The sequence below is a fragment of the Onychomys torridus genome, chromosome 15, assembly GCF_903995425.1.
Source record: "Onychomys torridus chromosome 15, mOncTor1.1, whole genome shotgun sequence".
Taxonomy (NCBI): Eukaryota; Metazoa; Chordata; class Mammalia; order Rodentia; family Cricetidae; genus Onychomys; species Onychomys torridus.
Window position 1 is genome coordinate 49761874 of NC_050457.1, and position 13061 is coordinate 49774934.

The 13061-nt window shown below is 40.6% G+C and overlaps 1 protein-coding gene across 1 annotated transcript; it reads right to left on the reverse strand.

Annotated features, from left to right (window-relative positions):
* Positions 1-4201: 4201 nt before the first annotated feature.
* Positions 4202-13047, reverse strand: Brix1 (biogenesis of ribosomes BRX1). The gene is made up of 10 exons (XM_036207349.1): positions 12865-13047; positions 10761-10872; positions 8969-9012; positions 7479-7549; positions 7125-7174; positions 6943-7016; positions 6733-6783; positions 6494-6595; positions 4862-4990; positions 4202-4656 (listed from the first exon to the last, which is right to left on the reverse strand). The coding sequence occupies exons 1-10, from the start codon at positions 13021-13023 to the stop codon at positions 4387-4389; spliced, it is 1062 nt and encodes a 353-aa protein (XP_036063242.1). The 5' UTR covers positions 13024-13047; the 3' UTR covers positions 4202-4386.
* Between the last annotated feature and the right edge of the window lie 14 nt (positions 13048-13061).

The following is a 13061-nucleotide window of genomic DNA, read 5'->3' on the forward strand; positions in this document are numbered from 1 at the left end:
CGCGGAGGCGGAGCCTCGGCTGGGGGGGGGGTTAGGGGAGGTGAAGGTGGGCGGGGGAGCCACGACGAGAGGCATTGTGAGCACAGTGGGCTGTTTGGGTGGCACACCTACTGGCCGGCCTGAATGGAGGGCCGGGGAGGCTTGGCATGGGGAGTTAAGAGTATTTCTCAGCTGAGGGAAACTTCACAGAGGAGGCAGCTCGGGCTTCAGGTAGTCCAGTGCGGAGTTGCAGCCCGAAGTTCTTGGTGGAAACACGAGTGTTTAATATCTCAGCTTCCACTTGGCTAGGATCTCTTTTGACTCATCTTGACCAATATGCATGATAAAGGACAGTAAATAAGAGGATTGCTTAAATCAGTTTTTGAAACAATTTAAGAGGCAAGTACCAACACTTGGTTTTGTCTTGGTTTTTTTTTTTGTTTTTTTTTTTTTTTCTTTTGGTTTTTCGAGACAGGGTTTCTCCGTGTAGCTTTGGAGCCTATCCTGGAATTCACTCTGTAGCCCAGGCTGGCCTTGAACTCACAGAGATCCGCCTGGCTCTGCCTCCCGAGTGCTGGGATTAAAGGCGTGTGCCACCACCGCACACCCGGCTTGTCATGTTTTTTTCCAGACAGGGTTTCTCTGTGTAGCCTTGGCTGTCCTGGAATTTGCTCTGTAGATCAGGCTGGCCTTGAACTCATAGAGATCTGCCTGCCTCTGCTGGGATTAAAGAAGTGTGCCATCACCGCCTGCCAGTATCCAGGAAGAATACCAAAAGCCAGGCTGAGGGCCGGGTATTAAGAACACACCTTTAATCCCAGCATCCACCCAGGAGGCAGATGGCAGTTTAGAGTATTTAGTGAGTTCAAGGCCAGCTTGGTTTACATAAAGAGTTAAATTTAGGATCCTGCCTCTGCCTCCCAAATGCTGGACTTATTGGCCTCTACCACCAGACTAGTTCATTTACATATATATTAAACAGAAAATGTCCACATGACAGCAAGTACTCTTCCTACAAATGAGTCATGGAAACATCGGTCAATCAGTTGGAAGGAAGGAAAGAAGGAAAAGGAATAAAGAAAAATGGATGTTTATAGGGCATTTCCTCTCTTGGGACCTTTACTTGATTGTGGAAGGGGACAACACATTTTCCTCCCTTCATATGTGCTTTTGTTTGCAAGCTCTGGAAGACTGATTTGGCTGGCTGAGGATGGTAGTTCATGCCTGTAAATCACAGCATTTGGGAAGCTGAGGCAGGATTGTTGAGTTCAAGACCAACCTTCTGTTAAAAAAACATGTCTTCTTCACTTCCCCCCACCAAAAAAACCTGTTCCTCTACATGGAAGTATTTAATAAAAAGTAAAACATTTATATGACCTAAGAGAAACCTGAGTACCATGCATCACTCTTGAATTCTAATTTTCTGTAGTCTACTACCTTTCCAGGATTAGATTGAGAGTAGTCATGGGATGGTACTTACCCTGCAGATTTGGGGGGTCTGAGTAGCTTTATTAATTACTCTGTACTGTGTGATGAGAGATCTGTGCACCTACTCTAATCAACTGAATGTCAAAATAGTATCCAAATGCCCATTACAATGCATTAATAATTTCACTTTAAGATGGAATGTTTACATATATCAGGTAGCTGTGGGTTCTATTTAACAATATATGGCTGCAAAGATATTCCTTTGAACATCTTTTGTACAGGGTTGAAGCAAACAAGCCCATCAGGGAGATAGTCCCTTTGTTAATATCCCACCCCCAACACATTCACAAAGCCCAACTCATTTTCTCTATATATTAGATGTCTAAGTCACTACTCAAAAATGAAGACTTAGCTATTTCTTCAGTCACTTGTTAAATTGGTAATTGGTAGGGCTGGAAAAGTTCCAGTTTACAAGAAACCTAAGACCTTTCTTCTGAAAATCAATTAGGACTGGGGAGCATGGAGGAGGGGGAGGAGATGCACTTTTCCTCCCTTCAACCTTGTGTGGTCATAGACTGCAAGCCACTTGCTGCTTTGAGGAGGGAAGCCATTTGTTTTGGCCCATGACAACTGATAGACTGTCAAGTTGGTTCAATTGGATGTTATTTCAGCCAATCCTCTTTGGTTGGTTGGTGGTGGCTGACTGCATAGTCCCGATTGGTCTTGAACTTGCAGGTGTGTAGTGTCAGCCCCCGAGAAGCCAGGATTACAGACACCAGCACTGTATTGTTTCAAGAGCACTCTTATTAAACACGTTGATTTTATTTATATAAGCTACCTGTGGGTGAAAGGGATTTGAGGAATAAAAAACCTCTCCAAGTTAACTGTTAATCTGAAATTATGACTGGAAAATGAAGAGGATAAAAACACAAGAGGGTAATTGTGAAGTAGGAAATTCTACCAAACCTTCACAATTGAACATCTGAAGTATTAATTCATGTCTTTCAAAGCTGGCAACTTCTTTTTACAATATGTAACACGTTCGTAACAAATATTCTCTAATGAACTCTCCCTGAGATGTTAACACCCTACTCTCGTTTTCACTCAAGGCTATACATAGCTGCCGGACCAGCCAATGCTCCTTTGTCTCCTGTACTTAACCAGCTATGGTCATGAGAAACTGGCCACAGACAAGTACTTTAGGTGGACCTCTGACCTGAGTCACATAATTTAATTGACTTCAGGTAGTCTTAAACTATTTCAAGGAAAGTGGCACAATCAAAAACACCTCTCAACTGAACCCAGGTCTTCTGAAAGTGCAACCTGTGTTCTTAACCCTGAACCATCTCTCCAGCCCCTCACACACAGGTCTTAAGTAGCTTTGTGCTGATTTTGTCCACTTGACAAACTAGACTCATGGGAGGAGGGAACCACAGTTTCGGGAGTACTTCTTTCACCTTGGCCTGTGGGCATCCCTAGGCAGGTGGTAGGGTAAAAACAACAAAGCTGAGCAAGCCAGTAATCTTGTGTGCCTACTGAGTCTCTGCTTCAGTTCCTGCCTCCAGATTCAGGCGCAGTCCCTGCCCTAATGTTCCTGTGATGAACCTTGAAGTTAAGGTAAATTGCTTCCTCCCCGAGCTGCTTTTGGTCAGGATGTTTATCACAGCAACAACAGCTGAAGGACAGACAAAAATCAAAAACTAAACTAGGAATTGTATCTAGAACAAGCAACTACATCAAATCTCTAGGTATGTGAAAAACAACCCTACCACAGAAAAACAAAGTTAGCACTAGCGCGCGCGCACACACACACACACGCCCTCCTCTCCCCACAAAATCCTTTTGCAGTTGGCATTCTAATTGGCAAGCCACACAAGGATATGAATGTTCTAATATCTGGCAAGGTACAATTTTGGACCTTAGAAAAATATCATAAAGTCTTGTTTAAAACTTTTAGCAGTTTTAACCATGAGTGTTGTACAGATTTCTGTATAGAAATATTAACCACAGACATCACCAAAAGAAAACTGAAGTATCTTTGAAGGGATAAAGCATATGATGCTAATATAGCTATGACAGAAATGCTATGCAGTTAGTAAACATGCTGCAGATGTGGGGAAACACCCAACGTTAAGTGAAAAGGGGTGACAAAACCATCAAGATACAATTGTAATGTGTGTGTGTGTATGTTAAAATATATATAAAAGATCTGTGCATCTCCATAGCCACCTGTCCCCGTATCACTGGAGGATCAAGTTCACTACTGCTACTGCTCTCTAGAAGCTGAGAAGTAGTTTCACAGAAGGAAAATCCTCCAATTTTCTTATATCCTAACTCTATTTCTCCTTTTACTACATCTAATAATACAGGTATTAGCTGGTTTTCAACACCTAAGAATTAAGTGCACTTTTCATCGAGATAAAAAAATGATCAGAGCTGGGCGGTGGTGGTGGTGCATGCCTTTAATCCCAGCACTCGGGAGGCACAGCCAGGCATATCTCTGTGAGTTAGAGATCAGCCTGGACTACAGAGTAAGTTCCAGGAAAGGCGCAAAGCTACACAGAGAAACCCAGTCTTGAAAAACCAAAAAAAAAAAAAAAAAAAAAAAAAAAAAGAAATGATCAGAAGTTGGCTTCCCAAGGCTTCATAAACTAGTGATTTCAGCAGTGAAACTTCAGTAAAATGACCTCATTGCGCTCCCCCCCACCCCACACACACACACACACACACACACACACACACACACACACACACACGGCACTCTGCTCTCAAAGTGCCTAACCCCTTTATGAGTAATCAGAAAGTAGCTGGTGCATTCTGGAGATGCTTTATTTAGAAAAAGACCGACATCGCCTTTAAGATTTTAATTCTTTAAAATGGCACCTTAATTAGACATAGCTAGTTCTTGATACTAAAAGTATTTACATGTGGAATACAAAATAAATATCCAGTAACTAAAAAAGATAGTTATCCACTGATTCACTTTGCACTCCCCCTGTTCATCTTCTGCTGCAGTTTCCGATGCCTTTTGTAAATCCTTCTCTTTCTCGCTGTCAGATCTACTTTGGGCTCTGGTTTCACCCACTGTATTTCCACTGGTTTGTCCTCTGCTGGTATATCAAAGACATCTGCAGTGGGATCATGTGGAACAACAGTCTTTGGTTCTTTCTTCCGCAGTTTCTGAACATCTTTGACTTGCTGTTTCTCTCTGTACTTTGCAGCTGTGATGGACCTTATGACACGCCGATGCTAGACACAACAGAGTACATGCTTTTAAGTAAGGTCTTCACTTATGTCCTCTCACCCAGAATCATTTTTTTAAAGTAGTAATTTGCACGTAGCAAAATGTGTAGCAAAACAAATTCAGTCATAAAGGAAGTAAAACAGTAATTACAAAAAAAAAAAAGCCAACCCCAACCCACCACACAGCAAACAATCAAAATACCTAGCTTACCATGTTCGGAGACTGGTAATGAGGATTTTCATATAAAGTTGGTCCTCCAAAGCTTCCCTGAAAAATCTTTATGAGATTTAAGACAAAACGGGGTCCAATTTCCACTAGAGCAGCGTCTTCTTCTATAATCTTCAATAAAAAAGAAAGATTCCAGGGTTGGGGATTTAGCTCAGTGGTAGAGCGCTTGCCTAGCAAGCACTAGGCCCTGGGTTCGATGTTCAGCTCCAAAAAAAAAAAAAAAAAAAAAAAAAGAAAGATCCCTTCTAACTAACCAAGATGCCAGCACAAACATGCTCTAAGAAATGACAAACCGTGTGGGGCACATCTTTACCCTCAGCAGCAATGGGGGCTGAGGCAGAGGCAGGTGGATCTATGCCTGTCTATATACCAACGTCCAGGCCAGTCAGAGCTAGAGGGACCCTGTCTCAAACAAACAAACAAACAAACAAACAAACAAACAAAAATGAAGCCCAAAATCACAATTGATATCTTGAAAAGGAGGTATGGTAAGAACTTGGCACGTGGCAAATCACAATACTTCTTTAGGAATCAGTTCTTTCCTACCACCTGTGTCCCAAAACAAACTCAGGCTGCCAGGCTAAGGGCCCAGCCTTTACTAGCTGAACCAGCTCAGCAGCCCCACTTTTGAGATGGCCTCTCCTGGCACCTGGAACTTGCATATTAAACTAGGCTGGCCAGCCAACAAGCCCTAGGGACCGACCTGTCTCTACTTCTCCAGATCTAGGATTACAAACATGTGCCACTTATGCCTCATGTTTTCAGGCTTACACACCCAAAACTTTATCCCATGGGGTTTTTGTAAATTGAGATATCTGAATTTGTTCACATCTTGAGTCTCACAAACATTAGCGTTCTTTTTGTTTCTCTGCTGAGATGAGCCCCATGTCCATCATTGCTGCATGAAATCTTGTTCTGGCTGTTCTCCACTTCTCCATTCTTCTGCACATTTATATAGCCAAATTCCTGCTTAGAGATTTCTAGCATCCCTAAATTGTTACTATAGCAATTGTGTTTTCCTAAGTCTTTTTTTTTTTTAAAGATTTATTTATTTATTATGTATACAGTGTTCTGTTTGCATGTATCCCTGCAGGCCAGAAGAGGGCACCAGATCTCATTACAGATGCTTGTGAGCCACCACGTGGTTGCTGGGCACTGAACTCAGGACCTCTGGAAGAGCAGCCAGTGTTCTTAACCTCTGAGCCATCTCTCCAGCCCCTGTGTTTTCCTAAGTCTTAACAGCATCCTATTCCTCTACCTGCTACATTCTAACCCTTCAGAAGAGGAACAATGAACAGCCCTTTACAGGATTCAGGAAAGGCCAGAAGCCACTCAGCGCACAGATTTCCAACCTATTTTCCTTTCTTAAAAGAATATAGTGGTTGTTACAAATGTTATGTATCACATCAACCAACAATCATAAAAAGAAGTAGGTAGAGATGATTTCAGGTGTGTGGCAGCAGACAATCATTTGCCACAAATATCTGAAGAGAAATGGAGCTATTTAAAGCAAAAGACTATACATTTGCATATATGTATATATCTGTATATGTATATCACTAATGCTACATATCCCAATATATTTAAACATGTACTAAGTAAAGCAAAGCTAACCTGGAAGTTCCGAAACCATATCCTGTTATCCAGAATGGTGAATGTAAACACGTGGTCCACAAATGGCTGACTCTTGGGATGATACCGTGGTGTACTAAAGATCTTGTAGAAAAGAAGTCTGTTAGTTTTTTATCCCAAGGCACAGTATATGCTCTGGATGTCTAAGTCAACAAGCAAGTTCAGAGGAAAGCATTCATCTATTACACATTCCTAAAAATACTTGTAGGAAAGCTATTTACCTGAATTAAGAGTTCTTTTAACAAAGCATAATGTGGCAATTCATCAAAAACCTAGAAATAAAAATATGAACGCATTATTTGAAATCAAGAGTACCTTCTTAAAAATCTTTTTTATATTAACTAAACAGAATTATATATGTAATGATATCTACTGAAACTCAACCATTAGCAGTGAGAAAATCAGATGCCACACCCTGAAGAGAAACTTACGGGGTCGAAAGACAAAAGGGGGCGAGAGCCTTTCAGGCAGTTTCCTGTCATCTTCAGCTCAGCCAGGGTGTGAACTAAAGTTCAGCCGGGGTGTGCAATGAAAACAAAGTTAAGACTTTTGACACAATTATCCCCAAACATTTCTAAATTTTTCATTAAAAAAAATGTTAAGTCAAACTTACTGTTTTGAACTAAGAATTTGGCAGATGGTCCATGAGGTGAATTTGAAAGCCTGAAATACACGAAGGGAGCTTTTAAAGGACTAGCACGTACAATGCAGGGAATGTTCACCACTACTGGCAGACTATAAAATGCACGTCCACAGTGAAAGTAGGACATCTATAGTATAAAATGCTCATGTCTATATTGTAAGACAGCCATGTCTTTAATATTCATGTTAAATGTTCTTTATGAGCTTCAAATACTCTGCAATCAAACAAGTTTACTCTATTCCTCCCTTTTACATATAACAATGATCAGTTATATAAGATGTATAAGGAACAACTCAACTCAACTCCATTATTACATTCTCTTACCACATATAGAGATCCTGCTTTTTCTTAGCTTCAAAGTAAATGCATTTGTTGCAGTTTTTCATTTCACAGACCTAAAAAGAGGGGGGGGGGGGAGATAGATAACATTATTAAAAACAAAAGTAATTTGCTGCAATAACCAGATTTTTTCCAAAAAGATTTAAACAAGGCCATTAAAAACACCTGGCATATATTTACTCACAGAATTGTATTTCCTTTCTGGCAGTCTACTCAAGGTAAACCTGATGTTCTATGGGCCCCTTAACTAGTTTAAGATATGATATACTTTGTTTTTTACTGGCAGGGTACCATGCAGTCCAGACTGGCCTTATCCTAATACTCTGCCAACTCTCAAGTGTTGGATTATAGGCCCAGCCAGCCTAATATTTCAGAGTTAACAGGTGTCCATGCTGTTACTAAAGATCTCTTCTGACCATAGTCTCATGCACAAACTATAATAACTGAAAATAAGAGATGCAATAGTTAAACTGTATCACAAAATATAGCCCTAAGAAAACCAAAGATACCCTTTATTTTAACCATCAGCCTTTTAGGTTTATCCCTTAATTTTATAAAATTTAAAAATTTATTTACACAGGCTTTTATTCACGAATTAAGGGATTGGTAAGAAGCAAATATAAGCAAAACCTACTTCAAAGTGATTTAATCAACACCTTAAAAAAATTTATTTTTCCCTCTGTGTTGCTCTATAGACCAGGTTGGCCTTGAAACTTAAGAGATCTGCCTACCCTGCCTCCCAAGTGCTGGGATTCAGGGAGCCACACCACGCTCACTGGAGTCATATTCAGGACTTAAGGTATGTATGTGCCTTCTGTACTGGAGTGCTCTCTCACCAGTTTTCTTAAGTCTGGAAGAGTAAGTTGACAACCCTCAGACAGACACTGCTTTATTCCTCTTGTCCTCACTTGAAAGTCTAAGTCTTGTGTTTGTCCTATCTCCCTCACTGGAATGAAAGCTCCCTGACAGAAGGGAATTGTTCCAGTTCTGGTCAACAATGTTGCCACAGCTTGTACAATAATGCTATGTTATAGCAACATCTGTGCCAAACTACCAAATAAAAGCCTTTAAACAGCCAGAGAGTTATTTTAAAACTGTTTAGAAAATTTTGCTTTGAAATACAAGCTTAGTATCTTCAACAGTTCTTTGAAGTTTTAATATTTCTAGTCTGTAATACCTTGAGAACAAATTTCCTCTGCACATTTAATACTTTTGATAAAGTACTTTTTGAGTTTTCTATAAATAGCCAACATTTTTGAAATTTTATATACGTTGGTTAATTCTAATTAACTCATAATTCTTAAAAGTACCTATAAGTTTCACATAATACTAGATATGGAAGAAAAATAACTGACAGATTAGTGAAATTAATAAAATTTGAATTATTCACAAAATGCTTTCCAAGTCACTAAATAACCTTTGCTAAATGAGTCATCTTTGAGTTAATAAAATATTTGTAATTACTTAATAATTACCTCATTTATCACAAATAATTTATCTTTACGGTCCATTTTAGTATCTATAAAAAGAAAAAGAGAAAGCAAGTAAATTACAGATTTGAAGACAGCCTTACTTTGATTTTTTTAAGACTGATTAGACCTAAAACCATTCAACCTCTTCATTCTTTTTAAATATAAACTAAACAAGTAGTGGACAGATAGTGCATTTGCCACTGTACAGCGGATTGGAACCCAGGGCAAGGCACAGGCCAGGCAAGTACTCAAACAGTAAGCTATGTTTTTGTTTTGTTCTGTTTTTCACTTTACCCAGCCCTCTTTTTACTTTTAATTTCTGACAGAGTCTCACTAATTTGCTCCAGCAGGCTTTGAACTTTCAATTTTCTGACCCCAGCTTCCAAGTAGCTGAAATTATAGTCCTGTGCTACCTGGCCATCCTCAAAACTGAAACTCTTTTTTTATTTTTTAAGATAGGTCTCATGTAGTTCAGGGTAGCCTCAGAGTACCTATGTAATTCAGGATGACCTTCAATTCCTGATCCTCCTGCCTCCATCTCCCCATCACCGAAGTTATAGGTAAGCACCACTACACCCAGCTTCTGAAACTAAAGAGATAAACTATATAGACCAAGCTGGCCTTGAACTCAAAAGATCAGGTTGCTTCTGCCTCCTAAATGCTGGGACTAAAGGTGTGTGCCTTCACATCTGGCCAAAACTTGTAATTTTAACTAATGAAAATGTAATTTTGAATCAAATAAACCAATTTTAAAATTGGCTTTGGATAACCATAGAAATGAAATGTATCAATGAAAATTCTGATTTAGTTTCAGAGAACCAAACCATTATGTAAAGCACAATACAAAAACATCTCAGGAAACAGCTACACACACACACACACACACACACACACACACACACACACACACACACACAGCAGTGCAGATAGCTAATCTCAAGAGCAAGAGTTTTTCACTAGTCTCTACAACTGGTAAGCCACAGTCCCAACATTAGGCTGAAGCAGGCAGATCAAGGCCAGCCTGGTCCACATAGTGACCTCCAGGCTAGCCAATGCTCCATGGTGAGACCTTGCCTCAAATAAATAAATAAGTAAAATAAAGTTTTAAAAGTTCAGAAAGCAACATATGCCAGTCCTTACTTAGTATCTCACCCATCTTCTGACTTCGGAAGCCAATGGAATGAAAGTATCCTTAGGCTTTTAGAAATGTTTCTATATTAAGATACATGTTTAAGAAAGTAAAGAAAATGTGGATTTTGTCAACAGTTTATTATAAAATGTTGAATTTCTTTAAAACTGTGGTACTTGAAAAAAATCAGGGTTGGGGATTTAGCTCAGTGGTAGAGCACTTGCCTAGCAAGCGCAAGGCCCTGGGTTCGAGCCTCAGCTTAAAAAAAAAAAATGAACTTAGAAATGTGTGTGTGTGTTCCTGTCCATCCATCTAAAGGTCATCCTCAGGTGTTTATCTTCAGGCACGGCTCAGCTTGTATTTTGAGACAGGGTACTTACACTGGCCTAGAGCTTGCCAACTAGGCTAAACTGGCTTGCCGGCAAGTCCCAGGTATCCAGCTGCCTCCACCTTCTTAGAACTGGAGTTGTAATTGTGAACTACCACACCTAGTTCCTTTCTGGCAGTTCTGGGGATTAAACTCAGGCCCTCTACTTCACTGACTGAGCTATACCTCCAACCTTTGTATTGTGGCTCTTTACCTGACAAGGTGAGCAAACAATATGTAAATATATAAATTAGGTGAGTTCGTACATACAAATTTTAAAGTACATGATACCTAAGTACCTGCTTTAGAATGAGGCATCAACATTCTCAAGTCTTGCATTAAGTGTCTTGTTCTGAAATTTATTCCTCTGGAAGAAAAGATGAGGATCCGCTCTTTATTTTTCCATTTGCCCTAAAGAAAAGAAAACATTAAAAGGTTTTAACATCTTGTGTCAAACTTCTCTGGTCTGTTCTCATGACAGTGTTTTAAAGTTTCCAGAACCAGGCATAGGGGTACACCTCCATAGCCCCAGCTAGTGAGGCCGAAGCAGGAGGATCCCTTGAACCTAGGAATGTGAGGCTATCCTAGGAACACAGTGAACTGTCTAAATCACGCATTAAACAAAACAACAAAGAACACTTTTCAATTGCCCCTTACTACTGTAAGGATTCTTTCTTAGTGCCCTTTCATTTTTTAAATTTTTATTCTCTCCATTAAGTCCCCTATGCTCATTTCCAGTTTTAACTATCTAAAGAAACGTAAGAAGTCTTTCGAGCCCTAATAATGCATGTCTTGAGAGTGAAGCTTCAAGCTCAAGTGTGTAACATTAAACTTTACCACTTGCAGCTGGCAAGTTCCCTCCCATCCTCACTTTCCCTCTCTCCCTTCCTCCTTTCTACCATCGTTTCAGTTCCCCGGACTCAGAATATCCCATCTGCCCTTACTTTCTTAAACAGACACCCCAAGCACTACTGAATACTATCAGTACCTCTACAACAATCTGTAAATCTTATACACTGCCCTTACCTAAAGCCTGGTTCCTGATTATCAGCTGCAAAGCTCCTCAATGCCTGGCTTTCCCAGACAGAAGCACTTCTGACAGTTATCTATCCAGCATAATTTAAAAGCACTGTCCAAGTCATGACTTTACCTCCCCGGGGTTTCCAAAGTTCGAAATGGCATACACCCTCTATGATTGGATTCTAAAACACATTTTGACTGTTTACTTCACCACTGCCCAACACCGGCCCTGCATCTGCTCATCCAACCTGGCTCTAACTTTTTAGATTTTTCGGTATCTCCTCACCTTAATGCCTTTGATGAATTCTTTTGTCATTCACGCTCTCTGAATATCTATCAAAATCAAAATTAAGCCCTTTGAAATACAGCTCAAAGGCTAAGTCCTTCATGTTTCCTTACTATCCTAAGTGTCTCATGAATTCTGATGGATGTATCATAGTGTGATTCAGATTACAGATTCCAACATTGTTTCTGTCCAGCTCCTAAAAGAGGGAGAGCACTAACCCATGTTGAAACCCTAAAAATCCAGCTCATTTTCCTCAAAAGCATCTTTTAACCTGTCAGACTAGAGTACAAGATTTAACTGTTAATTAAAACGTGGCTACAATTTATGCTCATTTGTCACATTTCCTTTCTACCTAAGTACTAAAGTTGTAATACACTAAGCACAGAACAGACATGGGCAAGTCTAAGACAAGATCTTTTCCTCCATTAATACATCTTGCTTACGGGGTTTTCAGCTGACTGAAAGTTAACTCTGCTTGCCCTCTAAGTAAACATGCAATTTTCTATGAAGCCTTCTTTCCATCTTAAAGGCCAGTATTTCTGGAAGAAGTTTTCTTGTTCATCATCTCGGGGATGCCAAAGCCAAGGAAGCTCACCTGGCTTTATAGTAAGGAGCACTGATGAACACAGATAAAACTTATGGTCTCGTCTAGTTTTTTATTATCCCTAAGATCCAACCAAACAAGTTAGACTCACAAGACAGTAACTTTAAAGGCTGGGCAAGCAAACTTCGGTATCCCTGTCTGATACCGGCCAAGATGGCAAGATATGGGTGGAATGGAGTAGATACATCCAAACGAGAAAACAAACAAACAACAACAAAAACAAGAAAAAGCACTACCCTGGTGAGGCCGGGGACGAGGGAAAACACAATACTAGAAATAAATACCCCGTTCAATCGCCTCCCTGTGAGCTGGCTACGGGTCTACGGACGACTGTCTTAGGGAGGCCACCTGCACGAAAATTAGACATAAGCACTGTGCAGTGCAGTCAAGGGGACCCCTGAGGCCAGGACAGCTTTGGCTGCAGTCACGTCGGTAGCCCAAAAGCGGGTCACGAAGCTTACGCCACACAGAGCCCCGCAGTTGGGCCTTTTACCTTGCAGACGGGACCTGGAATGCGATCTCTATCTTCTTCCTCCACCTTTTTGGCCCCAGCGTCCGGCTTAGCTGGCTGCCCGGTATCTTTCCGGCTCCTTTTTGGCTTCTTTGCTTGAACTTCCAAGCCCCCATGCCGCTTCCTCTTGGTCGCCGCCATCTTGCCTCGCCGCGTTCGCTGCAGGCCGCACTTCCGGT

What these genes read in the sequence shown, in the direction of transcription:
- Brix1 (XM_036207349.1), bottom strand. Translation starts at nt 13,023, where the DNA reads ATGGCGGCGACCAAGAGGAAGCGGCATGGGGGCTTGGAAGTTCAAGCA. An exon ending in CAAATTCTTAGTTCAAAACA is followed by an intron (nt 7,017 to 7,124) that starts GTAAGTTTGACT and finishes GCTGAACTTTAG; the next exon opens with TTCACACCCTGGCTGAGCTG. An exon ending in TAAAAGAACTCTTAATTCAG is followed by an intron (nt 6,596 to 6,732) that starts GTAAATAGCTTT and finishes CTTTTCTACAAG; the next exon opens with ATCTTTAGTACACCACGGTA.